This window comes from Coffea eugenioides, chromosome 6, assembly GCF_003713205.1.
Source record: "Coffea eugenioides isolate CCC68of chromosome 6, Ceug_1.0, whole genome shotgun sequence".
Classification (NCBI taxonomy): domain Eukaryota; kingdom Viridiplantae; phylum Streptophyta; class Magnoliopsida; order Gentianales; family Rubiaceae; genus Coffea; species Coffea eugenioides.
In genome coordinates this window covers 4,766,911-4,793,563 of record NC_040040.1, presented here as the reverse complement: position 1 = coordinate 4,793,563, position 26,653 = coordinate 4,766,911, and the positions used below count along the sequence as shown (strand labels likewise).

Sequence of the window (26,653 nt, the reverse complement as noted above, 5' to 3'; positions counted from 1 at the left end):
GTTTTCTTAGAAATTAAGGGACGGTGCAAATCTGCATTAATGTTTTTTCTTCCAAACCAATTTTGTATAAGGTCAATTGTTGCAAAGGGGGGTGGGAAAGCGAGTGAGAACAACTGTTTTCATTAAGGTTTTACAGTTAAAGCAATTCTTAAAGAGTTGAGGGACCTGAATGATTAAGTTTACGAGTAAAGGGGACATGGATGGTACTACAAGGTCCACAAGGGTAAGCAATCGTGACTTGGTAGCGGACAACTTCAATGCTTTTTTTTTTTTTTTTGTTGTTATCATTCAAAATGATCAAGCCGACTCATGTTGCCGCGCTTGAGGCTGGATGCTGGGTGCCTAGAATCATACAAGTATGCTTATGTACTAAATGTGTAAATGATGATGGTTAATGTTGTTATATAGATTATGTATATTAATATTACCACGCGTTCAATTGAGGAAGGATAAAATATTCTTTATTTTATTTTAACCTATACAAATCAAATGAATGTGTAAAATGGTCCATTATTAGTAATTTGATGCTAGTACTGTGTGAAGTAATGTTGTTGTTCTTGTCTTATGAAGCAACGTGACTCTATTTTTTTTTTTTTTTATATAATTCACAGGTATTCGCAATTATTTTACGGTTTGCGATTAATTCTGTTTGATCTGTGTAGGACTCTTGCAGAAGAAGATTCTCCTAACGTTGTTTTTTTTTCATTTCCATGGGTTTCGAACCCGAGCCCCTTCCGCTAGCAACGTGACTCTATAGTTTAATAGTCTACACCAGTTGGTTCATTTCCCAACCCTACAATTACAAGCATTAACCATCTACTTTAGGAATGTATCGGCAAAAGGTTTGTGAAAAATCAACCTTGCTAATCGTTTTCAACATAAAGAAAGAATTCATCAACAAATCTAACTACACGAGATAGGGGTTTCGGGTTAAATTTTTCTTTGTCATTTCTTAATTGCTTCCAGATTTATTTACTACAAAAATAAAATAATATTTGTTCAGAATGCTTCTTTAATCCAGTCATTGCAATGACCACAACGAAAAATGATGAGTTGATAGCAGTTATTTGAAAAAAAAAAAAGAGGATCTAGTAATTACGACATTGTTTAAAATGCATGCAATTGTCAAAACTTGTTTGAATTTGTCACGCAATTTATATTAACTAGGTTTCTACCATTAAATAAGCTGATTAAGGAATTTTGCTATCATCCTTTATATCTGTACTCCTTTCCTTTTTTTTTCCCCCCTTGAACACAATCAAATCCACATATTATTGATAGCAGGCCCAACCAATTACATAAATTAACCTCTATAAAGTTAAATAACTATTACCTCCACAAAAGTTTCATCAAGCTAAATACATCCTGAAATTGTGTCTTTATCTTCATTTTGCAGATGGACGGAGAAGATATAAAAAATGCAGATGATGGAGAATGGGATACCAATCAGAACACAGATAATAGCCTAAGTGGCTAAGTGATACTACTGTTCTGATAGTACTATTCTTCAAAGCTTGTAACCGGAAAGCAATATTTGCACTCTCCAATTAGCCTCCAGCACTCTGTCGGAAGTTATATATTTTTAGTGAATGAATTGGAATGCAAGAAATTAAGCAATGGGTGCAAGTGTTAATTTCCTTGTAACAACACCCATATAATGGATCTAATGTTTGGGCCTTCATGGCCATTGTTCACGCTTGTGATTGCAAAATGAGAAACGGAACATTTAATACGGTTGGTCAACATTGGATCCAACGTCTAGCTTGGGCCTTCGGGATATGCTGACCATTTTTCTTCTTCTATTTCTTTAGGCCGTGCATTGCGGGTGTAGCAAAATGTTGGAAAATAAATGCCTTCAGCTAGCGTATTTCATTCCTTATGGGTCAAAATACTATTACTACTGTCATTCCCTTTGGAAACGGTACATTTAAAATTACACCTAGTGCAATTAACGATCACTCAATTAGGGAAAGTAGTCTGAGCCCCCCCACAGGGCAGCTCGTTTGGTCACGGTTGCTTCCTTAAGGCCGTTGTCCAACCTCCCGCAAGGATTCGAGTCCCGTGGTTAACGTGTTCGGGGGGATAGGACCTCTCCTCCCGGGTCGGAGTGGGATTAGTCGGGCCCCGTAAGAATTAACCCGAACACTCACTCCGTCAACAAAAATTAAAATCTATATCTATATAAATTTGAGAAGGGGTTTTTAGCAGAAACCCTTTCAATGACTTCTAAACTTCTCATTCTTTTTTCTAGATTTTTGTATTTATTTTAATACATAAAATGTAGTGAATAATAACCACCTTATCACCAATCAAATTTAAAGTTCAAAAATTCCCACTATCTCTTAATTCACCCTATAACCACTCCTATATTTCCTCCCACGTTTCCCACTATCATCATACCACGTTTTAGTATATGTACATTTCCGCCATTAACTACCTAGGAGCGATCATACACTTCTCACAAAAGAAAGCAATCTGGTTCTTCTTCTTCATTCACTTCTGATCTTTTTGGGTCCAAGGAGTCCTCTGCTTCATCCTCTTCATCGATATTTGAGTTCATCTTGGTGCCGTCTCCAAAGGTATCTGCCTATTCCTTTTTTTGGATTTCTTTATTTGTTAATGTTTTAGTATGACTTTTTTTGGGCTTATTGGAATTAGAAGTTTCTGTTTTACATCATAAATATTGTTTGTGTATGTTAGAATTTTGCAATCTTTTAGCCATTGGAAAATACTATTAACTTACGCCCTTTTTGACCAATGAAAACTGATGCAGCTTTGGTACCACAACTCCGGTGCTCTTCTTAGTACGCATCATACTTTTTTTCTTGAACCTTCGGCAGACGTCAAGAAGCCGGCGGTGACTACCTTTCAGTAAGTGACCCTGCTCATTTAGGTATTGATTAGTATTATTGTGTTTTTTTAACTTTGCCCCACTTATCTGCTATCCCAAATTCAAGTTGTCCTATTATTTAACATATTAAAATTTTCCACTCAAAATTTGTAGGGAACCCATCTAAAGTTTCCTCACCATGGAATATGCCCGCCTACAAGCATTTCAACAACAACTAGATTTCAAACTCGCAAGATTGCAACGGAGGAAACATTTGCTTAGGAAACGAAACATACACCGCAACGATTCCACACACCAGTTGGAAAAGCTTCATCAAGTTTGCGCTGAAGAAAGATAAATTTCAAATCAAATCCGAAGGACAAAATCCAGGCTACACCGATTAAAACGTCGCTCGCACCAAATTAAAAAATCTGGTATCATGTTTTCTTTAAATATTGGCATTTTCATTGTAATTCCAAATATTAGTCCCAATATTGTAATATTTTTTTATTTTTGATTATTTCCAATAATATAATATGTCTATAATTTTTTTCCAACCCTTATACTGATCGACTTAATTCCCTCACCCTCTCTCTTAGTTTCTTATTTGTTTTTGGTTTTCTATTAATTTTGTAAATGTATTGATTTTGTTTCTTTTGTGAGCAGTAATGGAAGATATTATGTGCACAACCTTCATTAGAAATCAACCTTCTTTTCCAGGTCGGTCCCTCTACCTTTTAAGTATGTTTTGCTTTGCCTTTCCAGGTCGGATATTGCTTTGGAATTTTTCAGAACTTTTAACAAGGTCAAATATGTTAAAATTAAAACGCAAAGAGCGAAATGAGAATTAGTCCAAATCATGATTGCCTAAAATCCTTTTTTTTACAAAAAAAAAGTGATGAAAAGTACGTGAAATTATTAAAAGAATATATTTGGAACTCCATCTCTTAATTCTCTTTTCTTTACCTATGCAAGGGATAGAGTTTCTTCTAACTTGAAAAATAAAAAATGCAGAAGCACAGCCCACGCCCCCCATATCCCCGCAACCCTAACCCCCACCACAGCCCAGTAGCCCACGCCCCCATATCCCCCCCTTCCCATAACATAAAATATACGGCTAAATTCTTCTGCAGAAGCACCAAAACATAGAAGATGAAGGTAATTCTGAACATTATCAAGTAAATTTCATAACTAGAGTCTTAAATTTCAATATCGGTAAGCATTAGAACAGTCTTAAAAGACAGATGGTGTTTTTTTTTTTTTTTTTGGGAAATGAAGTGCTCGATAGCACATAGATTTTGTTTCAAAGTAAAGTTGGACAAAAAAAAGTTAATCATTTGATTTAATTGAATAGACTTAATGTCTCATTAATTGTAACATAATTAATGGGATAGACATTAATGGTCAACATCAGGAAACGTTGGAAATTCATCTTGCATAGCAATAACTCTTACGTGAAGAGGATGAGAAGAGACTAAAGAATTCAGATACCAGTGTAGCAGTTATTGCATTAAGATTGGTACAAAAGGAGTAGTTACAATTATGAGCATACCTGATCTAGAAATGCACCCTTTTGGTTTGCTTGAATCCAGCTTGAAACTGTCGGCTGTTCTAATGCAGATGCTATTGACAAAATGACTAGCCATTTCTTCCAGGTTCTGAATTCTTCAATATCGGGAAGCATTAGCACAGTCTTAAAAGGCAGATGGTGTTTTTTTTTTGTTGGAAATGAAGTCCTCGATAGCACATAGATTTCGTTTCAAAGTAAAGTTGGACAAAAAAAGTTAATCATTTAATTTAATTGAATAGACTTAATGTCCCATTATTTGCCATATATCCCATTAATTGTGAGGTAATTAATGGCATAGACATTAATGGTATTTGACAATTAATGGGATAGACATTAAGCACATAGATTTGACTTCTGTAGTACATCAAGCAGCATGCCAATTGTAACGTAATAATAAGAAAATAAAGAACAGATGCTGAAAATGAATTTATGAAATTACTTTGTAATTTTTCAGAACTTTTAACAAGGTCAAATATGTTAACTGTAACGTAATTAATGGGATAGACATTAATGGTATTTGACAATTAATGGGATAGACATTAAGCACATAGATTTGACTTCTTTAGTATATCAGGAGAGGAAACAACAACGGTGTTTCACCAGCACCCATCCAACTCCAAATTGCAGAGCTCTTGCAAGACTAATAATACTACCTGGATTTATATCATCTGGGTGGCGTCTTAACTCTAACGCAGTTCTGTGTTTCCACATTTTCTACTACCATATATGAGTCGAATTCATGTTTATTTCCAAGTTTTTGTTTACCTTTAACAGTACTTTCTTTGTGATTCTATTCTGCTACCTGCTGCAAGAGTACAAAAATAGTGTCCTTTTGGCTATACTCTTTATTAAGTTACGAACATTTCCAAACGTCGATTCTTTAATACATATGGTCTATCCAGTCGCCTTTAAGCAAATAATCACCCCTGGCCTACTCTCAAATACAGCCTAATACATTAGTATTGGCAACAATAAACATGAGACAGAGAGACCCAAAAATGTATTAATTTTTCGTGCGGTATAGACAGCAGATACGCTTTTCGTTGTGAATAATAAGTGACTGTACGCGTTTATTTAATATCCACACTGACAAAAAGCGGACATATACAGAGAGAGAGAGCCATCACTTTTCAAAAATGCCTGATCATCTGACTATCAGGCATCCACAGGAGACCAAGTTCATCTATAAAGTTACCTTTCCCTCCGCAGTCCAGACTTAAAAAACTTGATCCACGGGGCCACATTAGTCAGAACCATATGATCAACTGCTATTTTTTTCACCGAATTTAAAAGATCACTCCAATAACATAAAATATATGGCTAAATTCTTCTGCAGAAGCACCAAAACAAAGAAGATGAAGCTAATTCTGAACATTATCAAGTAAATTTCATAACTAGATTTTCACAACAAACCACACAGATTATTATTCACTACGAATAGGATGTTTTGGGAAGAAAATAGGATGCTATTGTTGCCTTAATTCGCCAGAACAAACGGTTTCAAGGAACGAAAATGGTATTCAGCTATGTGAAGGTCATTTTTCAAAGACAGTGTGTATGCATTGTAATGACGTGGTTGCCACTGTTATTAGGTAATTAATTTCATGTATACTTAACTTCAATATATTTTTCTGTATTGCATATAATATTTTATTTGTCAAACAGGTATAACGTTAATATACAAATCAGAGATTCCAGTGGTAATATGCATATTAATCTACAAGACAGACATGCACGATTTGTATTTGGTTGTGATACTTCTTATCTCAGAGCATTACAAAGGAAGGTAGAATTTCTTAATATATGTTTATTTTTTATAGTACTATTTATAAATTATGTAAAAAAATACACTAATTTCGTACGTTGTTAATTATCAGGAAAATAATGATAGGTTATTCGGCCAACGAATTAATTCATGCATAGATCGTGCATTTTCATTTGTAGTACGCACTCCACAAAATTCAACAGAGTTAATTAAATCACCAATTTTGGCTTTCGTACTAAAAGTGGATTGGTGTGAAGAGTGTTCGCACCTTCAAGGAAGATTATCAAATCGAATGCTTAGTATTTGTAAGTATTTCATTTTAACCACATTCAATTACATTCATTTGTAGAAATATATCATTCCCTTTTTTAATATAGATTTTATTTTTTTTTCAGGATCCATCTTTCGAGAAAAGACAGTTCTTGAATGATATACACATTCTATTATATTTTAAACTATTGTTAAATAGATATTACATTTAAATTTTGTTGGTTCAATTTTTTCACCTTTATTTGTTTATCATTTTATTTTTTTCAATAATATTAGCACCGTGCGTAGCACGGGTATTCACACTAGTAAAATAAAATTAGGGAAAGTAGTATGAAGTCGAATTATCGATCTCAAACGTCAACATAGTTGATCGGTTTTCTTTCGCTTTTATTTACATGAGCTCGCCGGGAATTTGACAAGTTTTGCATCCTAACATGAAAAAAATGAAAGAGTAAATTTTATTTATATATTATTATTGTTGAATTCATGATACATGCGTAAAAATTAAAATTTTAATAAGAAGATTAATATTATTGTCAGTGTAATAAATATTAATTTTAATAAGAAGATGCATTATTCTCGTTCCCAAATACTTACTTCCTCCATTTTGAAACGGGCAACCTTTCCTCGAGAAGAGAGAGCCGCCCCCCCGCAGGAAAAGGGGGGAAGGGGCGGTGCTAATTTGGACGACAACAAGCACAATGCGGTCAAACAGGGTCCAAGAAGCAGTGGGCTAGACTGGACTTTTATGCTTAGCTTGCAGGCCCGAAGAGACTGACATAGTGACATATGGCTGAAACACGTAGACGTAACGGCTGACGCTGATATGGCAAAAACTGTTTGGTCCTTCTATTTTTTTGGGCGATGATGCCTTGCAATGATTCCCCAACTAGACCCAACTAGATCAAGAGAGTGCTATGGCACAACCCTTAGATTTTTTTCGCTGCTGGTGAGGTTTGAACCCTCACCAACAGCCCAATGAGGGACTTAAGTCCCTCCCTGGTGGCCACTGAGCCATTTGTAGACACCAAATTTTTGTCAATTTTTAATATTTTCTCAAGATTTTTCTATTTAATGAATTATTTATTTTCTAGTATTTTAATGTGCATTTTTCTCATTTTTGCAGGTTTGCTTTTTTTAAAAAAAAAAGGAAAAAAAAGAAAAAAGAAAAACAAACAACAAAAAAGAAAATAAAAAAAATCATCATAATCATTTTCTCTACCAAAACCCCTATTAACCCATTCCACACTCAATTGCCAGGCACCTTTCTTTTCATTAGCTAAGAAACCATTATTTTGGGCAATCCAACACACAAGCTCCACTTTGGCTACAAGTCCCTCTCGGTTCTCTGCTCTCTAGACGGACATAACAAGAAGAAAAAAAAACTCTTCACTCGGCTCTCCCTATCACAGAAGAGAAGCCACAAAAAAAAAAAAGAAACACACTCCCTCAATTCAGCTCACTCTCGGCTCTCTCCCTCACAGAGCAACAAAAAAAAAACACACAAAGAAAAAAGGGAGGCTCTCGACCCTCTCTCTTGGATGGACCGAAAAGAAGAAGAAAAAAAAGGAGAGAAAGACTCCACCATTTTGGCTACAAGTCTCTCTCGGCTCTACCCCAGGGGAAAAACAGACAAGGAAAAGAAGGGAGGCTCTCGGCTCTCTCTCTGGGCTCTCAACCGAAAAAAAAGAAAAAATTTTCCCTCCCTCTCTCGGCTAGCTCTTAACAGACAGGGGACAAGCCACAAAAAAAAGGCACTCCAATCCCTCTGGGCTCACTTGGCAGAGGCAGAAAAAAAAAGGAAACGCACGAGAGAAGTGGAAGGGAAGCTCTCGGAATTTTGCAGCCTGACCCCTCACTCTCACTCTCTCGGACTTGGGTGGAGGAAAGAAACAGAGAAAAAAAATCTTCCCCAACTCCTCTCGGTTCCATCTCAACCTCACACACACCTGCATTGAGGTAATTTTTAGTTTTGTCTAGCACATTAAATCAATGCTTCATTGTTTAGTTTTCTTTCGTTTCTGCTTGCTACTTTGCATTGTTGTTGTGGTATTGCTGAAATTTGGGAAATAGCATGAACCAGATAAAGGAAAAGGAAATGTTTCTTGTGAATGCATGTTAATTGTTTGAAAAAATGCCAAAAAGAATTTTAGGGGCTGTTTTGCTTTATTTTGTCCATTTTATGTTATTTTCTTGTCAAAATAAAATCATATTTGTATTGTAGGAGATGCAAGAGTGTTGTGGCATAATTTTTATGATTTTTGGTGAAGGGTATGTTGTTTTGAAAAATCAAAACTGGACTGATTTCTTGTCATTTTGGCCACTTTCGATTCCTTTTTTGTTAAAACTAAGCCCAAAATTGGAATCTACGCGAAAAATCGAGTTGGGGTGTATATTTTGATAATTTTTTGTGACCGGAAAAAAAGTTCGCCGGCGATGACGGCAGTCCGCGGTGGCGGCGGCTGACATGGCCGCCAGCTGAAGCTTCTTCGGCTGGCCGAAGAAGACAGAAACGTATGGGGAAGAAAAGAGAAAGAAAAGAAAGAAAAGAAAAGAAAGAAAAGGAAAGTGGGTTGGGCTAAGTTATTTTTTTTTTAGTGGGCTTGTTTCTTATTTTTTTTGGTTGGGCTAGAAGGTCGGAGCCCATGTTTTTTTTGGTTGGGTTTGAGGGATAAAAAGACGGGCTGGCCTGCTCGTTTCTTATGGGTTTCGGTTGGGCTTAGGTAGTATCCGGCCCAAATAAATAAAAATAACGGCCCGATGGCCTTTCTTCTCCCAAATCAGAAACCGAAATTTGCACTTTAGCCCTTGATCTTTGGAGTAGTTTCACTTCAGCCCAGAACATTTTAATTTTGTTTCATCTAGGTCCTTAAGTTAATTTCACTTCGGTCCCCCTAAATTTTATCTTTCATTTAATCTTGATCCCTGAACTTTGGAAAAAATAATTTCTGTCCCCAGAAGTTTTTTTAATTTTTGCAATTCAGTCCCTGATGCATTTTGACTCTCTTTATTATGATTGTTTCTTTTCTTTAATAGCTAATTATGCTACTTTTGAATATACTTAACTTGTAATTTTTAGATGTTCTTAAATTTCTTTACGTTTGACATATTAGTGTGAATTTAGTATTTTTGTTATTATTATTTTTCAATTAAATTGGTGCCGTGATTCTTTTGTTCATTTTGAGTATAAATAGGGCAATTTGACTCCGTTTAGTCACCACTTCAAAAGGGAGGTACCTCATTATTATTATTTCAATGTCAATTACGTGCTCTTATGTGCTCTTACGTGCTCCTATATGTTTATATATTTTTATATGCTTTGTTTATTTGATTTGAATGTTCATTTAAATTTTCTTATACTTGTTTAGTTAATTTTATAATTATTTGAGAGGCATTTAAATACCTCAAAAATGTAATAGATAGGATAATTAGATTTGTTTTATTTTATTTCCCCTTTTAGATTGTAGTTAGGCGCTCCCCGATGTAATAGATAGGTTGTGTGCTTATGTGGCTTATGTGTTACGTGCCTTACCGCTTTCCTTAGGATTTTTGCATCTAGATATTATGCTTATGTGTTACGTGCTACGTGCTCTTATGTGTTTATTTGTTTTAATTTATGTCTACTTGTCTTATTATGTATTAAAAATGCATGACGTCACCACACTAGTCCAACGCTAGTTGTGGTTTCTCCCTCCGTTTACTTGCTAGTCCAACGCTAGTAAGGATTTTTAGAAATGGGCTAGTCCAACGCTAGACCCTTAGATCGTTCGTGCGTTAGATTCATTTTTGTGTGATATTTATTACATTTTCACGCATATTTTCATTTTTAGGATCTTTTCCCATTTGCATGATATTTCCTATTATATTATCCCCTATCCTCTATATGTGTTAATCATGTCATTTAGAATTGTCATTTAGAATTGCATTTCATTTAAGACATTGTATAGTAAGTTAGCTCATTTGTTTGTGCATATTAGGAGAATTATTTTTCAAATATGGGAAATGGGTGATTATAACTTTTTAGTTTAAATACCCCATTAATCCCTGTATAAGAAAATTATGTCACGAGTTTTTGTCTCCCGCACCCTTTATGTTGCATTCCCTTTTTCTTTGATCACTTATATATATGTATATAATTTAATTTCTTTTCTTTTATTTTAATTTCATCATTTGCATATTCGTGACACTTTCAAGGAATCATTTTGGGCTTCGCAATTAATGCGATTGGTTCAATTAAACCCCTTGAATGAACATTTTGTCCCTTTCGATATATTTAGATTTGCATCCATATAGGAAACATCCAAATATGATAAAATTAAGGGTTAGATTAGGAAAATTTTGACTAAACCTCGCAACTAGCTTAGACTAGGTTGAAAGGGTGCCTTAGGTTTGAGTCAATTAAACCTTTGCCTTCCCTTTCTTCAACCGTGACTCCCGAACCTATTTTCTCTTGCTTTCAAAGACCTGGAGTTGTCAAAAAGGGTTTTGATTTATTTTATTTTTGTCAAAAAAAATATTTTTTTTGGTGACTTGGTACACCAAAACTCCATACCAAGTGGCGACTCCTAATTTTTCTTCAAAACCCTTTTAGACTAAATTTTGGACCCAAATTGTCGCATTTTTTAAAGTCCCATTCTAGGTCCTTTTTCATTTATTATTAATAAATCACATCTTTTTATAAACCCTTTCTTTTTTTATCGCGAAAAATGGGGCGCGACACCATTGGTCCAGTGGTTCTGAATTGATCTCATAAATCCTGTTACTGTTACTATTCAAACAAAACAATTTCCTTTTTCGACTAAGCAAAATACCATTCTTAAAAGAAAAAAAAAGAATTATTGACTAAATCAGTACTCTTTCGTATTAAAATATACAGCATTTCTCTAAATGACCACTAAAATTGCCTTAAGCATCTAGTCTTATTTAATAAATTTTTAGAATTTTAAAAACTTTTGAAGGAGAGTTTGTCTTTAATGTTAATGATATTTTTAAAGATTTTTATGTCTGAGTATCCATTTTTCTCCAATTTTACATATTTTGCTAGGTATAAAATGCATCAAAGCCTACAAAAATGTGAGCGCGAGGATACACACATAAATATATGCGAAAAGTACCCTCTTTTTTTTGGCAACTAAATTTTCTTCAAATTCAATCTCAGATATTTCTTGCAATTATGAGGGCACACACATTGCAAAAAGTGACCTTTTTTTCGCAACTCGTTTTTCCATTAAGTTCAATCTCACGCATTTATTGCCATCAAATACATTCTGTAAGTAAAAAGTCTCAAGATATCTCACTTGCATTCCCATTCTCTTACTATCTAATCTATCCCTCCCATCTGGCATCACTTTACCTGTTAAGTTATACAAATCAAATTTCCCTTGAAACTCCATTAATGGAAGACAAGTAACACTATCCAAAAATTCAAATTAATGTGCTGTCATGTAATGTGACACTTGAATAATATATATATATATATAAATTTTTGGGGTTTGGAGTACTATTTAATGAGATGCTAGCTACAACCCAAGACCCATAAACAAGACTAGCCAAGAACTTGTACTAAAAGCCAAAAAAAATGAGAAAAGGATATGGAGCAAAAAAGACGACCCATGAATTTTTGAATCATACTGTTGTTGTTTTTTTTTTTTTTTAATTTGGAAACAATTATTTTTGAATCATTCTTGGAGAAGGGCAAAGACAGTCAGTAGAAGAAACTGTCGTGGCGAATATATAGTCAGCAGAATAAAGCGGCAAATGATCCGCCACGTGTACGACATCCATTGACTTGCGCTACGTTCCCATTTTACGACAGCACCAGCCAAGCCCACTCAAAGCAGCAGCAGCCCTCAGCTCATCAGTCCACCTGTATTGTATGTACCTCTAAACCACCACCAAATTCATAATCGTCCTCCCCCAGGCCCCAGCCCCAAGGAGAGAAGAAACTCTCGCTCCGTCGCCGGCTTCATTTTATATTGAGCGACTAGTATTGATAGTTACAATTCGCAATCCGCATTTTGCTCTCGTCTTTGACCCCCCAAGTCTCTATTTATTGACTCGAAACTTTAGATCCTGATCAAATATATATATTAAAAAAAAAGAGCTAAAGGAAAGCGAAAATGGCAGAGAAGTCATTCAAGTACGTGATCCTAGGAGGCGGCGTTTCTGCTGTGAGTACAATCCTCGATCGCTCATGTCGTGTTAATTTTCAATTCTAAATTCCGAAGTTTTATGAGAAAATTCTTGTTTGCATGAGACTATTCACTTGATTTATTCATTAATTTGCTACGGTATGAGATCTGATGGCCATGTTTCTCTTTATGCTAGCCTTCGTGATTTACAAAACTGACGCTTTACTTTTTGCCCTAATTTTCCGTGCAAATGGAGATGGTCAGAATTTTGAGCAACACAATTTGCCCTAGCTTCTGCTTTACTTATTTATTAGCTGTTTTATTTAATTTGTATAAGACGACGACGATGTTCCTATGACAAAGATTTTTATGATAGATGCCTCAGGTTCCAATTCAACTGTCTGGTAGTTTTGTTCCTTTCACTTTTAACTTGAATCAAATTTATAGTTATTGCCCGGTCAGGCGAACTTTGAGCCAAAACAAAAAGGCCAAAATACTCGATATATTTTTTGTGTAAAACTGTGGCTCTTTTTTGATGAAACATTACCTTTGATTTAAATACAATGTTTGTGTAGATTCGGTTACCGCAGTATATGTTCTTGGACGCTTTTTATAAGATTACTGCATTCCAAACTTCATAAATGGTGAAAATCTAATCGGCCAAAAGGTGCTGAGAATCCAGTTTATTCCTCAAAGTGTTTGGTGTTTTTGCACTTCAATTGCTCATGTTATATGACCTAGGTCAAATTCAACTATTAGATTTCATCTATTAACTTCTTCTTCTTCTTCTTCTCTCTCTCTCTCTCTTTCTCGAAGTTTATTGCTGATAGTTTGCATTTATTGAATTTGGTTACGACTGTAGGGGTATGCTGCCAGGGAATTCGCAAAACAGGGAGTTAAACCTGGTGAACTGGCAATCATTTCAAAAGAGGCGGTATGCATCTTTCAACTAATGTTTATTTTTTGAATTTTTCTGTTTAGAATTCCTGCATACCTTGTATGTGTGCTTTGCATCAGTATGTAGAGTGAAGTGTATAAGGCGTTCACTTTTGTGATGAAAACTTATCCGGAGTTCATAATTGTGGAGAGAGAAAAAGAGAAGACGACAACATGTTGTACACACTCATGGTGTCTTAAACCTTCATTCAGTTGCATTAAGTTTAGAAAATAAGGGCATATTTATTATTTATGTTTGTGATATGTCTTTATTAAACATCTCAAATTGGGTGTCGTTTACAAGGCTATGGTCCTTCAACATACATCTTCCATACCTATGCTCTTAGGCAGCAGTTAAAAGTTCTGGTTACCATTTTTCATGAAGCTGCATTTGAAGAATCAATATCATAACTCCAGGAATGTATAATCAATCAGGTGGTAATAAATTTAAGCTTGGGCTGCTTGGTTCTATTGTTTGTTCTTTTGCCTTAGTGAATCCACACCTGCTTATGATTATTGAAAACTAAAACTTCCACTGCAAGACTTGTGATATTTATTGATCAAATGACTGCCAACTGGGGAAGCCTTTTCAAATTGAGTCTTTCACATTGTCAGAAGTTATAGACTCTTGTCCGTGTAGTTTAAATAGAAAGGGAAATTTGTTCTGTGTATATGTTATAAATGTCTCTTGGTTCCTTCAATCACCCAACTCTGTAATTTTGAAAAAAGAAGTGCAAAATGTTTTGTGACAATTAGGCCCCATAATGTTCTTCTTGTTGTTTTTATAGGATCTAGGAACAATTATTTAGAAATAATTACCACTGGTGATGTAATTTTCTCAACATAGATATATCATATTATTATTGTGCCTGTAGCTGGTTGGGGAAAAGGCAAGAAAAATTAGCCCGGCGCTAAAAGCTCTTACCAGGCGTGCTGTTTATTTGCTAACCTGTTACCTGCTTATAATTAGAATTAATCAATTATATTGCATTTTCAGGTGGCTCCCTATGAGCGCCCTGCACTAAGCAAAGCATACCTTTTTCCTGAGGGTAAGTTCTTTATTGGAAATTAGTTTCAACAGAATACTATCTGAACCAATTTTAAGATAACTAGCTTAGAAGTCTTACTGTCACTTGAATTTCTTGACTCTCTATATGTTGAAACTTTCTTAATTGAGACTAGTTCAATTTCTTCAGGAACTGCTAGACTCCCAGGTTTTCATGTTTGTGTTGGCAGTGGAGGGGAGAGACTGCTGCCTGAGTGGTACCCGGAGAAAGGTAGAATTCTGGGGAATCATGATTTATCTGCTATTTTTTATGCGTAACAATGCAAGTGCCAGGGCTTGCTCTCATTATTTTGTATATTTCTTCATCCATAGCTTCAGAATGAAGTTGAATCTGTTTACAGAGCTTATTCTGATGTTCCAGGGATATCATTGATCCTGAGCACAGAAATAGTAAAAGCGGACCTTCCTTCAAAGACACTCATTAGTGCAGCTGGGGAAACATTTAAGTATGAAACGCTTATCATTGCAACTGGTTCAACAGTAAGTCCCTAATCTGCAAAGTTACAACTAAACAAGGAATTATTTACGTTTTGACTTTGTGCCCCATGCTCTTTATATCAATTCAACATTTCTACAGGTGATAAAGTTGTCCGACTTTGGTGTCCAAGGGGCTGATGCCAAAAATATTTTATACTTGAGAGAAATTGATGATGCTGATAAGCTTGTAGAAGCAATAAAGGAAAAGAAAAATGGCAAGGCTGTGATTGTCGGAGGAGGATACATTGGTCTTGAGCTTAGTGCAGCACTGAGAATCAACAACATTGATGTCAGTATGGTTTACCCAGAGCCCTGGTGCAGTAAGTGGAAATTATTTCATCATCTCATGCTTTATTATAACCGTCCAACTTTTGAAATTTATACTCATGGTTAGTTAATGAATTCCTATATTTTTCTGGAACCAATATCAAGGGGACTTGAAAGATTATTATTGGTGAAATAGGACATAAAATTTCTGTAGGCCACTACTTGGTCAAACATATTTTATTTGGAGAACTGGGCATTTACTTCGTCACTGCTATAGAGGAAAGTGGGGCATCTTGTTTTGAATGCCAATGAAGTACAACTTATAGCATGTATTGTGTACTCTTAGTTGTTTCTGCTTGACCCAGTCAATCATATGATTCTGTAGTGCCCAGGCTTTTTACATCCGATATAGCTGCCTTCTATGAGGGTTATTATGCGAAGAAGGGAGTCAAAATCATCAAGGGTACTGTAGCTGTTGGATTTGATGCACATGAAAATGGGGAGGTATAATACATATCCTTATGAACCGTTCCAAATTCTCCAGTAAAGAATTTTATTTACGAGCATTATAGAAATCAAACACTGCAATCATGCTCCCTTTTATAGGTTAAAGCAGTGAAGCTGAAGGATGGTAGGGTTCTGGAAGCTGACATAGTTGTTGTTGGTGTGGGAGGAAGACCACTGATAACTCTGTTTAAAGGACAAGTTGAAGAGGAGAAAGGTGGAATTAAGGTGAGCTGTCTCCTTTCAATGTTTTGTGATTTTTATGTTCCAACCTTTCAGGCTTGCCCTATGTGTTTCCTCATGGTGTAGATTCTGAAATTAGATTATATGATAAAAGATTTAGTGTCTATGTCTTGTTTGCACATTTGAATAGATTGCCAGATGTCATGCTCTCTCCTTTTTGGAAGCTGGAAAACATATGAAGTACTGTTGCTATAATTCATGGCATATCCTGTTATGATATTAATTTTCATCAAATCACATGGTTTTTTTTTAATGTGGTAGTGGTGGTAAAAACTTGATTATCGGCCTGTTCTCAGCTGATTTTTTGGAACTGCTTTAGCTTCTGATTCTAGAGAATCTGTTATACAATGTTCTCAACTGCTTTATCTTTCTGCTTTTGGCTTTTTCAATTCTGAATTTGGTTTTTTAAAAATTAACTTTAGAATCAGTTGAGAATAGGCCCAAGCATTTCATGAAGTCCTTGTCACAAACGTTCATGATTATTGCATGGTCTGAATGAGTTTTTCTTTCTTAGTTATTCGAATATAAAAAAGATTAATATTTTTCTTAATCAGTTTAATGTCAGTATGTCACAAACAGTGTGGATGTTACATAGAGATTGCCTTTTTGTTGCAGGCTGATGGATTCTTCAAAACAAGCGTACCTGATGTATATGCTGTGGGTGATGTTGCTACTTTCCCTCTGAAACTTTACAATGAGATCAGGAGAGTTGAGCATGTTGATCATGCTCGCAAATCTGCTGAACAGGCTGTGAAGGTATTTGTTGACCTTTTTCTGAGTTTAGTAATTTAAATTCTGCTCTGATTCAATATACATTTTTTTTTATGTGGGTTATTTGAATGTCATTAGACTGAAACAAAAAGAGTTTGCCAAAGACCAAAACTGTGACAAGTATCATCTTTCTTTCTCTTCCCTTCCGATTCAATTCTCTTGATTCATGTCTTCATTTGATGAACTCTGGAAATCGTCTAAAATGTCCACAGTTTCCTAAGACAGCCTACTTTCTTCTTTTGATGATGAAAACTTGCAGCAGGACTTGCTGTAGGCAACTTTTTTAGTTTTTCGGATGTCTTAATAGCAATGAACCTTAAAAATCCGTGTCTTCCATTTTGTCACATTTTCCATGAAATATTTCCCAGAGAAAGATAAAAAAAAAGTTTGTGCATTTCCAATTACACAAATGAAAGCCAATAACTGATAAGAGACGTCTTATCTGAGCAGGCAATTTTTGCAAGAGAACAAGGGAAGTCTATTGATGAGTACGACTATCTCCCATACTTCTATTCTCGTGCCTTTGATTTGTCATGGCAATTCTATGGTGACAATGTTGGAGACACAGTGCTGTTCGGAGACAGCAGTCCAGATTCTTCTACTCACAAATTTGGATCATATTGGATCAAAGATGGGAAGGTCGTTGGTGCATTCCTGGAGAGTGGCACCCCTGAAGAAAACAAGGCAATTGCCAAAGTTGCAAGGGTGCAGCCCCCAGTCGACAACTTGGATGAGTTGGCAAAGGAGGGTCTCACTTTTGCAAGTAAGATTTGAAGGTCTTATTACGTATGATCGGGGGCTTCTACAGGGTAATTCTATACATGGTCTCCGTAGTTTTTCTTATGAGCTGACGACGTCCCCTGCAGTCGATGGTCGGCTTTTGCCCAGTGTAAAGTTGGATATTACGGATCCAATTGTGCTTACAACTTGTTTCCCTTTCTCTGGAAGGATTTATATGTAAACTACGAGCTTTTAAAGTCATTGACCAGGTCTCTTTGTTTGTGTGATGTATTTTCTGTTACTGAATATTCTCCGGTGAATGAAATAACGAGCTGAGAATTTAGGGCACGACCTCTTTAGTCAATGACTGAAATTTTTTTCAAACTATATAAGTTGTTTTACCAATGTCAACCATCCAAAAGCCGTATACATTGTTGTGTAATAGGAATCCCAGCTTAAATGCTTCCCCACCCAATAAAGGGGGGAAGAAATCTGATCTTTTACAATTTCTAAAGCCGGTGGACAGTGGAATCTGGGATGTGACTCTATGCTCGGTGCTTAACCAAGCATGAAGTATGGGAGAACTCTACCGCAGTACTAAGATGCTTAGGCTTTATGACAGTTACGCCCCTTTGGTGAAATTTGAAAAATATTTCATTTAGCATCATCGATACTTTCTCCAAGTTATCAACTTTAGGAGATACTCTGATACATTGCTTTTGTGACAAGGTGTTATGTAATTCTCCTTTTCTTTTCTGAAACTCAAAAGAATAACTAGCAAAATGCTTTCCCATGTACTTGGACCGTATGAAAAGTTAATACACATTACGTCGTTAAATGTAAGAATTTGTCATTTTATGAGAAAAAGTAAAAGACGCTAAATGTATGTATGAGATATTAGTAATAAATGTTGGGAAAGAAATTAACAATAAGTTTGTGGACTCTTGGTATTCCATTTGGATTAAATCTATTTAATCAATTGCGCAAGTTGCAACTTGAAATTTTTTATTTATGCAAACAAGTCTATATTTGTTCCACGTCATGTGTTTTAAGCTAATCATTTATATTTTATACAGATAAGATACCTCTATACGGAAGGTTTACATTTTATTTTAGGTGCTAAAAGTTAAAAAACAAGTAAAGTCTATCTAAAATATTTTAGAGGTTGACCACATTACAAGTCCTTGTATTCGCCAATTAGAAACAGTTCTAATAAATTCTACCAAATCTCACCGCTTTCAAATTCCACAAACAAATAATAACAAATACTTCGTCTCAAGATTAAATTAATTTTAATCATTTTGCAGTTCCGTGCATAGCATGCGCTGTAAAAAGCTAGTAAAAAATTAACAAATTGTTTGTCATTCCCCATTAACAGAGTACTCTGATTTTAGTAATAAAATAACTGAGAGAGAAAATTATTTTATTAATATTTTGTGCATTTCATTGATCATTAGATTAAATTGAAGCGAGTTTAAAACTTTATGGAACTAAATGTTCCAAACTAAGGTTTAAGGACCGAAATGAAAATGGGGTATAGCCCGACCGTTCAAGGTGCAAAATTGAATTAACCTTTTTTCGCTCATCAAATTTTTTATTTTTGAATTGCATATACTATTTTTCCAATTAGTCATGTATGAAATAAATGATGTGTAACTAACTATCCTCCTAAAAAAAAAATGAAATAAAAACTTGAAAATCGGAGTACAATTTAGCTGGTGTTAACCGTAAGGCGTAAGCCATGAAAAACGTGACCCGCTTAAAACCAACCCTTTCCCTGGCCCGGATAGGAATACGGGTCCAATCAGACCCGACCACAATTTCCTAGTCCCGCAGAGCAATTAAAAACCAACCAGAAACCCTAGCTATATATACAAAAGTTCGAGGGTTTACATCCCGAGCATCATCCTCACAATTTCCAGCTCCATTGCCTTCACAGATCCAAAGCTGCCCAGGTACAGACCCCATCTCCAACAGGATTACTCTTGCGTGATTTTGTGTCGTTTTAATTAGTGTGCCATTTAAGTAATATCTACTTTATTTGAGGATTGACATATGTTTCAACGCTTGTATTTAATTGAGCAGAAAAAAAGAATAAAAAGGAGAAAGAGATGAAGGTGGTAGCAGCTTATTTGCTCGCTGTTTTGGGCGGCAACACCTGCCCCTCCGCTGAGCATGTCACCAATATCTTGTGCTCTGGTACTTCAAATGACTGTTGTATTTCGTTATGCACATGTGTGTATAAATTTGACAAATTTAAATTGCTGGACTTTTTTTTGCTACTTTCAAGATGGTTGCAAACTCTACCAGGATTCCAACTTCTAATTAATGATACTTTAACGGGAATTCCATTTTTTTAAAGCAAAATGTAAGTACTTTTTAAAGTTATATTGGAATCAGTGCTTAGTTTTTGAATGCATGCAAAACAATGGCAATATCTGAATGACCTTTCCTTGATGTCTGTTATGGGCGCAGTATGGTTGGATACTGATAGTATGCTATTACGGCCTGTAGTAGATACATTTGTTGTTGGAGAATGTTTTGCTCCATATGGAAGTTGATATCATTTTGGGCTAGTACTGAGGTTCCTTGAGATATTTTAGTTTGTGTGTCATGCTTTTCGCTTTTGGGGCTTTTTTTTTATGAGGTTCCAATCATTAATAATGTGCGGGTTGCCATGGGAATTGCCTGTTCCCCCATCTGTATTTGTTGCATGGGTTGTGTCATCTTTCCTTTTCTAACTGGGGGTTATTGTGGGTGGTCAGTTGGAGCTGAAGCTGATGAGGATAAGATTGAGCTCCTTTTGTCACAAGTCAATGGTAAGGATATCACAGAGCTTATTGCAGCTGGCCGTGAAAAGTTGGCATCCGTACCTGCTGGTGGTGGTGGGGCTGTTGCAGTAGCAGCTGCTTCTGCTGGTGGTGGTAGTGCAGCTGCTGCTGCCCCAGCTGCAGAGTCCAAGAAAGAGGAGAAGGTGGAAGAGAAAGAGGAATCTGATGAGGTATGATTAATTCTCATATCGTGCGGTACTAGTTTTTTTTCCTCTCCGATCACAGTTGTTAAAATTTTTGCCTATTATATGGCTTGGTTTGCTATAATATTGTTGACACAAATGACATGGGATTGTGAGGTCATGATAGTCAGTGCGGTTATATCATTTTGATCCGCAAAAGTTGTTATGCTGAGATGATTAAATTGTTTATGCACCTCTTCTTTGATATCAAAACCTTCACTCTCACTTGATTGAAATGGTTTTGCTAGTTCCATCTACTTGATCAAGAGGCCTGTTAGCACTCGGACCCATTTACAGCAGGCTATCTACATTTATTGACTATTATTCTTTTTGCCGTTGACTAATTTTCCCTTGTTTTAGGTTTATCATTTCAAGTTTTGGCATCTGACATTTCCATCCTTCCAATTTTTTGCAGGATATGGGCTTCAGTCTCTTTGACTGAGGGGGGTTGCAGTGTTTATGGATTCTCTACATTAGGGACAAAGCGGGAGCTTATTCTTTTTTTCGTTTGGTTTTGGAGAGTGACTATAGTTTTTGGTTTTCTTAGTAGTTGGTGAAGTTACGACAAAGCTGAAAGTGCAACAGGACGCAATTTTGGTCTATTTTTCTGCTGTAGAAATGGAAGCTCTTCTTTCTTAGGATTGCTCTTTTACTCATCTTTTTATCATTTCGTATCTGGTAATACAGTGGTTGAAGTATAACCCAATCAATAGGCAAACTGTTTTGAAAGTGGGATGCATGCTTGCAAAAGTTTTTTTTCTGCATTTTACCAACTCCCTGCTCTCCTTGGTTCTTTAACTGATAGAAATTTTGTGTAATATGATGGATGGCTATTCGAGGCGTTAAATGTGGATTTCCAGTTCATGGTGGTTTGTAGTAAGAAACAGAGAGAATAATACAAGCACGATTTATAATTGAATATGCTGCGAATGTAACAAAACTAGGTGTGTTGTTGTCTGCAATTGTCTACGACTTTATGGTTTGGATAGTTGATATGCGAAATGTCCTTTAGATTAACAAGAATAGCTAACCGTGCCCTGACCATGTTGGGTACCAAAAGGATTTGTGGGGAAGACACGTCTGGATTCTGCATCTCGTGGGAAAGGAGAATATAAAGCCGTATCATTAAGACCCTGAGCTAAGGCTTGTAGCGCAAAATTCCGACAACTGATTGAATGGCTGAGCACAAAGAGAATAAAAAAGCCGAGAAAATTGGGTTGAATGACAACGGGCTACTGAAATAAGTAGCAAGAGAGGTGCCCGGTTGCCGCTGTGGTATGCTTCTTCTTCTCGAAATTGTTTGATAAGGTAACAAAGCATCCAATGTAGAAAGCATATTTGCTCCCAAATTCCAGAAAACCGTGTTAAAGCATTGATCATTTACAGAGAAATTTGTGCAAATGCCATAACTCTAGACGAACTTGATAGACAGCTCATGAAAAGAATACAAAGTCGAGATGCAAGTTGAAATGCACTGACGATAAGGTTTCTGCACAGTTGATGAAGAGGGTGAAGTGGATAGTTAGTTATCCGTGGGACAGTTTATTTCCAGAAAAGTGCATAGTTTTATGGCCTAAAATTATTGTCTTCCAGACGGTCGAAGCGCATTCACCCGGCAGATTGGCCGGTCGGTCAGGCTGCACTTCATCAATTCCTGTGGATTATGTGGAGGGAAGCCTAGACTGAACCCAAGTCGAGAAAATGAAAATGCTGGGAATACGATTTGATCAGTTGGGTATACGTTGATTCAAGAAAACTTTTATTGTGATAATATTATCATTTATATGGTACAATTTCTTTTTCACTTTCAGTTTTTCATTTTCTTATTATTGCACTTGGTTGCCCAATAATTCCTCGTGAATTAAGTGAGCGATTTGAGGGATAAAATATTTTACTGACAAAATGTGATTAATGGCTGTTTAAATTTTTTGCCGTCATAATTATTGATGACGCATTGGGTCTGGGTTCCATTGTATTGCTTTCTCTTTCATGGACCCAATTTGTCGGCCACGTGGATACGCATACGTCCCGTCCCATCTTCGTTTTCTCTCGGGATGATTTAGGTTTTGTCGCTTAGCAGTTTTGAAGTTTCAAAAATATCTCTCACCTCTCTTATTAATGAAGTGGGACCCCAATCATTATGTTATCATTGTTGTATTTATCCGACAACCACCGACAAATATCCGCACATGCTTCTCGTTTCATTTTTCCTGGACTATTTTTTGATTAAAACCTTTGACATTAAAACATTCCTACTTCCCTTACCCAAAAAAAAAAAAAAAAAAATCCTATTTTAGGAGAATCCCTATTTATTTGTTAATTATGATCTTTGAAAGTTTTATTAAATTTTGTTTAAGTAGATTAATTTACAATCTCTTTTACCTTAATACCCAACTCTATCCCCCCCCCCTTCCCCAAAAATATTGCCATGCAATCTTTGAAGTTGACAAAAGTTATTTTTCTTTGTTTTTTTTTTTTTTGCTGGTTATGATTTTCCAAAACAGAAATCATTCATAGACCACAACCCCATCTCGGCTTAAATCCTTTTTTTACGCACTATTAAATGAAAAGCATGCGTACTCAAGGGAAAAAATCAAATATCTTTTGCACAGTATCCTACCATACTTTTTTTTTCCTTTCTTACTTCATATCATAAGAAATTAGCAATTGTTGCTTAGCGGTCTCCCCTCTTGTCTATCTAAAACTGCTCTTGTTTGCTTGGTTCAATTATTAGTCAGTTTGGGTAAGATATTATTTGAAATAATTTTTTTATATATTAATGTAACACTTTTATACGATATGATATGATGTATGTAAAATAAAATAGTGATTGAAAAAATAAAAAAATAATTAAAAATATGTATATGATGTAATTAAATATAAATATATTTGCAAATAGCAAGTTATCCAAACAAATTTGGGATAAAAATAATACAAAAATATATTGCTGTCACCGGAGACCAAAAGTAAAAGTCTTGAACCAAGAAGCAACTCAGAAACCAAAACCCGATGACCCAAAAGAAAAAAACAAATTACTACAGTTTATGAAGTTCGTCGGGTCAACCGAATCGTTGAGTACAACAGTAAAAAGAACCACGTGATCCTCGCCAAGTAAAACCACAAGCGGTTTAATTAATCAATGGGCCGACCGTAAAAGTACAAAGGTAAGAACTTAGAACTGAGTAGAAATTTTCTATTCAAAGATTTTGCGAGTTTTTTGACCAGCCGCCATCAGTTGATTGGGCGTTCCCAACTTTCAAAACTTCACCTTAAAAAAAAGAAAAAAAAAAAAAAAACCTTAAGTTGTTTCCTGAATATTCATCGGGTTCACAAATTTTGACTGCCGTGTAGTCACCGGCCACTAACTTACCAGGAACCTTCTACTAGTAGAATACTCATTGTGATGGAAACGTTAACCTGATTGTGAATATATATTACAAAGAAATATTTGGACAAGAAATTTGTGAATGAGATTACAAAAAAAGAAAAAAAAGAAAGCGTGTTCATTTTAATATACTATTTTGATTGAGACAGATAAACTAGTAGTATTACTTATTTCTTTTTGTCACATTAAGAATCAAAATTCCTTTTTGATTTGACTTTAATGCTGGGTAAGTCTTGGCTGCACTGCTAAATTCCAAGTATTCTTGAGTTGGTATTAATTGGTGGAATTTTTCTTCATAATAGATAAGTTGTTGGATCAACGCCTTTGCCACTAGCAGAATTGACTGCTGAGCAGATCAAATTTCGTACTGCAACATTTAAGTTGTGAATGATGAAAGCGTTGGAGACTTGTGTTGCATTTGCATGCTGTGAGGGGAGCATGAAGAACGAACTTGGTTGTTGCCTTCTTGGTATATGCTTGAAGTAGGATACAGATTACTTTCAAACTCAAAATAGGAGAAGTCAAGAAACACAAGTGCAAAAGGGAGTTTCCTACTACAAATTGGGACTACTATAAGTTTTACATTTTGAGCCCTCACCGACCACCATTTTTATCTCTCACTCTGAGCTACCAATACCAACAATGAAAACCAACGATCATTTAAGTTGTTGGTCACTACTAAAAACTTTAAGTCTTGATAAGGTGGGAGGTTAAGAATTCAAATCTTATCTCCTATCAATGTGTCATTATATGTGATTTCTTCTAAATTCATATGAATGTGTAATGCATCTGTCTGATCCGATGATGATTCAGTTTCTGTCGATTTCTCTAAATTCCGTTAACCTTTTCTTACCCTAAGATATTAGAGTAGGAGTATGTTAGAGTAACTCCTACCATGGGAACAATGAACCATGTCCACGAAGCCAGCACAAGTTGGCCAGTCATAAAAGAGGCCACGTGGAGAAACTACCGGGAACATGGAAGCTTGACTGCAAATAATCAAAGCCACCAAACACGAGTGACTTTTGTATTTTGCCACTATAAAAAGACCAGTAATAGTAGTATATCTTTTACTAGTCTATAACGTATAAAAGCGGTATATTTGTTTTATAGTAGCAAATTCGGGTGAGGTGGACATGCACAAACACGATGTAAATAAAACTAACAATCCACAGAATCAGCGATGAAGCTTCATTGTGAGATTTAGACCCAACAACTAAGGTCTGTTTGGATTGTAAGTTATTTGGGATTATTTGGGATATTTTTACTGTAACACTTTTTGTGATGTGATGTATGTGAGATAAAAAGATATTGGGAAGATAAAAAGGTGTATTGAAAATTGTAGAGATGATGTAAGCAAATAAAATTGGAAAAATATGAAGCAATCCAAACAAACCAGCCGGTATAGATCAGCCAGTAAAGAAATCCTACTTTAGTAGGATCAGCAAATGTAAATGGTGAGAAGAATTGGGTGACTTCTTGATTATAAGATTAGCATCATTTCTCTCACTTGGAGGAATGGCTTTTGATCGTCATTGAGTGGTAATATTGAATAGATAGATAGAGTCTTAGCCAGGTGTAATCTACGCTTAATCAAAAACAAAAACACCCTCCTCACTAACTAGCACCAATCGAATGACCATAAACTCTTTACTCGACATTCACATTTCGTTCAGTTTTTCAACTCTTCCGCTGTGCAATGAATCACATCTTCTTTGATTGACGATAGATAGCAAAAAATGTCACACCTTTTTTTTATTATTTTTTTTGGTGGATAAAAAATGTCACATATTGTAGTCCATAAATTTACAAGGTGATAGACTGTGATCGAGTTAGCGGGGGCACGAAGGGCCAGTTGGTTTACTACAAAATACCATACAGCGGACTGAAGCGTCATCTATGTGCTTTGAATTTTTTTTTTTTTTTTAGATAAAATATCATAATTTTATTAAAATTTGCACTAATTGCAAAAGTTACATTATCAAACATATACATAGATATCAAATAACATACCTGAAGAATAGATGCTACCAATCGAAAGAATAGATAAAAAATTTACATTATAAAGCTTCAAAATTTAAAAAACAAGATAAAATAATTGTAACTTTACGAATATGTGTGCATGCTTTCAATCATCAAATCTGCTAATTAGCTGCTTCACATCCATATATTATGGTGAAATATGTCAAATAGACCAAAAAAAATTCAAATATGATAATCAAAATATGAAAAAAAAAACTCAGATCTAATAAAAGAAAGATGAAAAAACCACCCAAACCTCTTGCTACTAGAAATCCCTATGAGAAAATAAAATTCTCGCTAAAAAAGTTTAAGAAAAATGAAAACTCTCACTATGCAACCCTAAGACAGATGGAACTCTCACTAAAAAAATGTTATGAGAAATTTTATTCATACAACTAAAAAGAAATTATAGAGAAGGTTACTCAGATATGCTTCGTTAGACTATAAGAGTGGCTGTTTAACTTTTGAATTAGATCTCCTCAGATATTCTTTTTGTAGGATTATATAACTATTTAGTACTATATGTTTTGACAAATGATAATATGCCACAGCTCATTTCTTATCTCATCGCCAACCCAAATTTATTTATGTTGAAATGAGCAAACTGCTCCTACTAAGTCCAAGTTGTTGAGAACAACCCATCATACGCCATTGCCATCTTGTGACTGTGGTTCGAGTCTTTT

General features: G+C 35.4%; 2 protein-coding genes across 2 annotated transcripts; both read left to right on the top strand.

Annotated features, from left to right (window-relative positions):
• The first annotated feature begins 12,278 nt into the window (after positions 1-12,278).
• LOC113775525 (monodehydroascorbate reductase) lies at positions 12,279-17,909 on the top strand. The gene is made up of 10 exons (XM_027320445.1): positions 12,279-12,605; positions 13,429-13,500; positions 14,500-14,551; positions 14,699-14,779; positions 14,930-15,048; positions 15,146-15,365; positions 15,698-15,816; positions 15,919-16,044; positions 16,675-16,815; positions 17,281-17,909. The coding sequence occupies exons 1-10, from the start codon at positions 12,555-12,557 to the stop codon at positions 17,602-17,604; spliced, it is 1,305 nt and encodes a 434-aa protein (XP_027176246.1). The 5' UTR covers positions 12,279-12,554; the 3' UTR covers positions 17,605-17,909.
• A 1,503-nt stretch (positions 17,910-19,412) lies between these two features.
• Positions 19,413-21,296, top strand: LOC113774773 (60S acidic ribosomal protein P2A-like). Its single transcript, XM_027319389.1, has 4 exons — positions 19,413-19,505; positions 19,636-19,749; positions 20,316-20,551; positions 20,979-21,296. The coding sequence occupies exons 2-4, from the start codon at positions 19,662-19,664 to the stop codon at positions 21,003-21,005; spliced, it is 351 nt and encodes a 116-aa protein (XP_027175190.1). The 5' UTR covers positions 19,413-19,505; positions 19,636-19,661; the 3' UTR covers positions 21,006-21,296.
• The last annotated feature ends 5,357 nt before the right edge of the window (positions 21,297-26,653 follow it).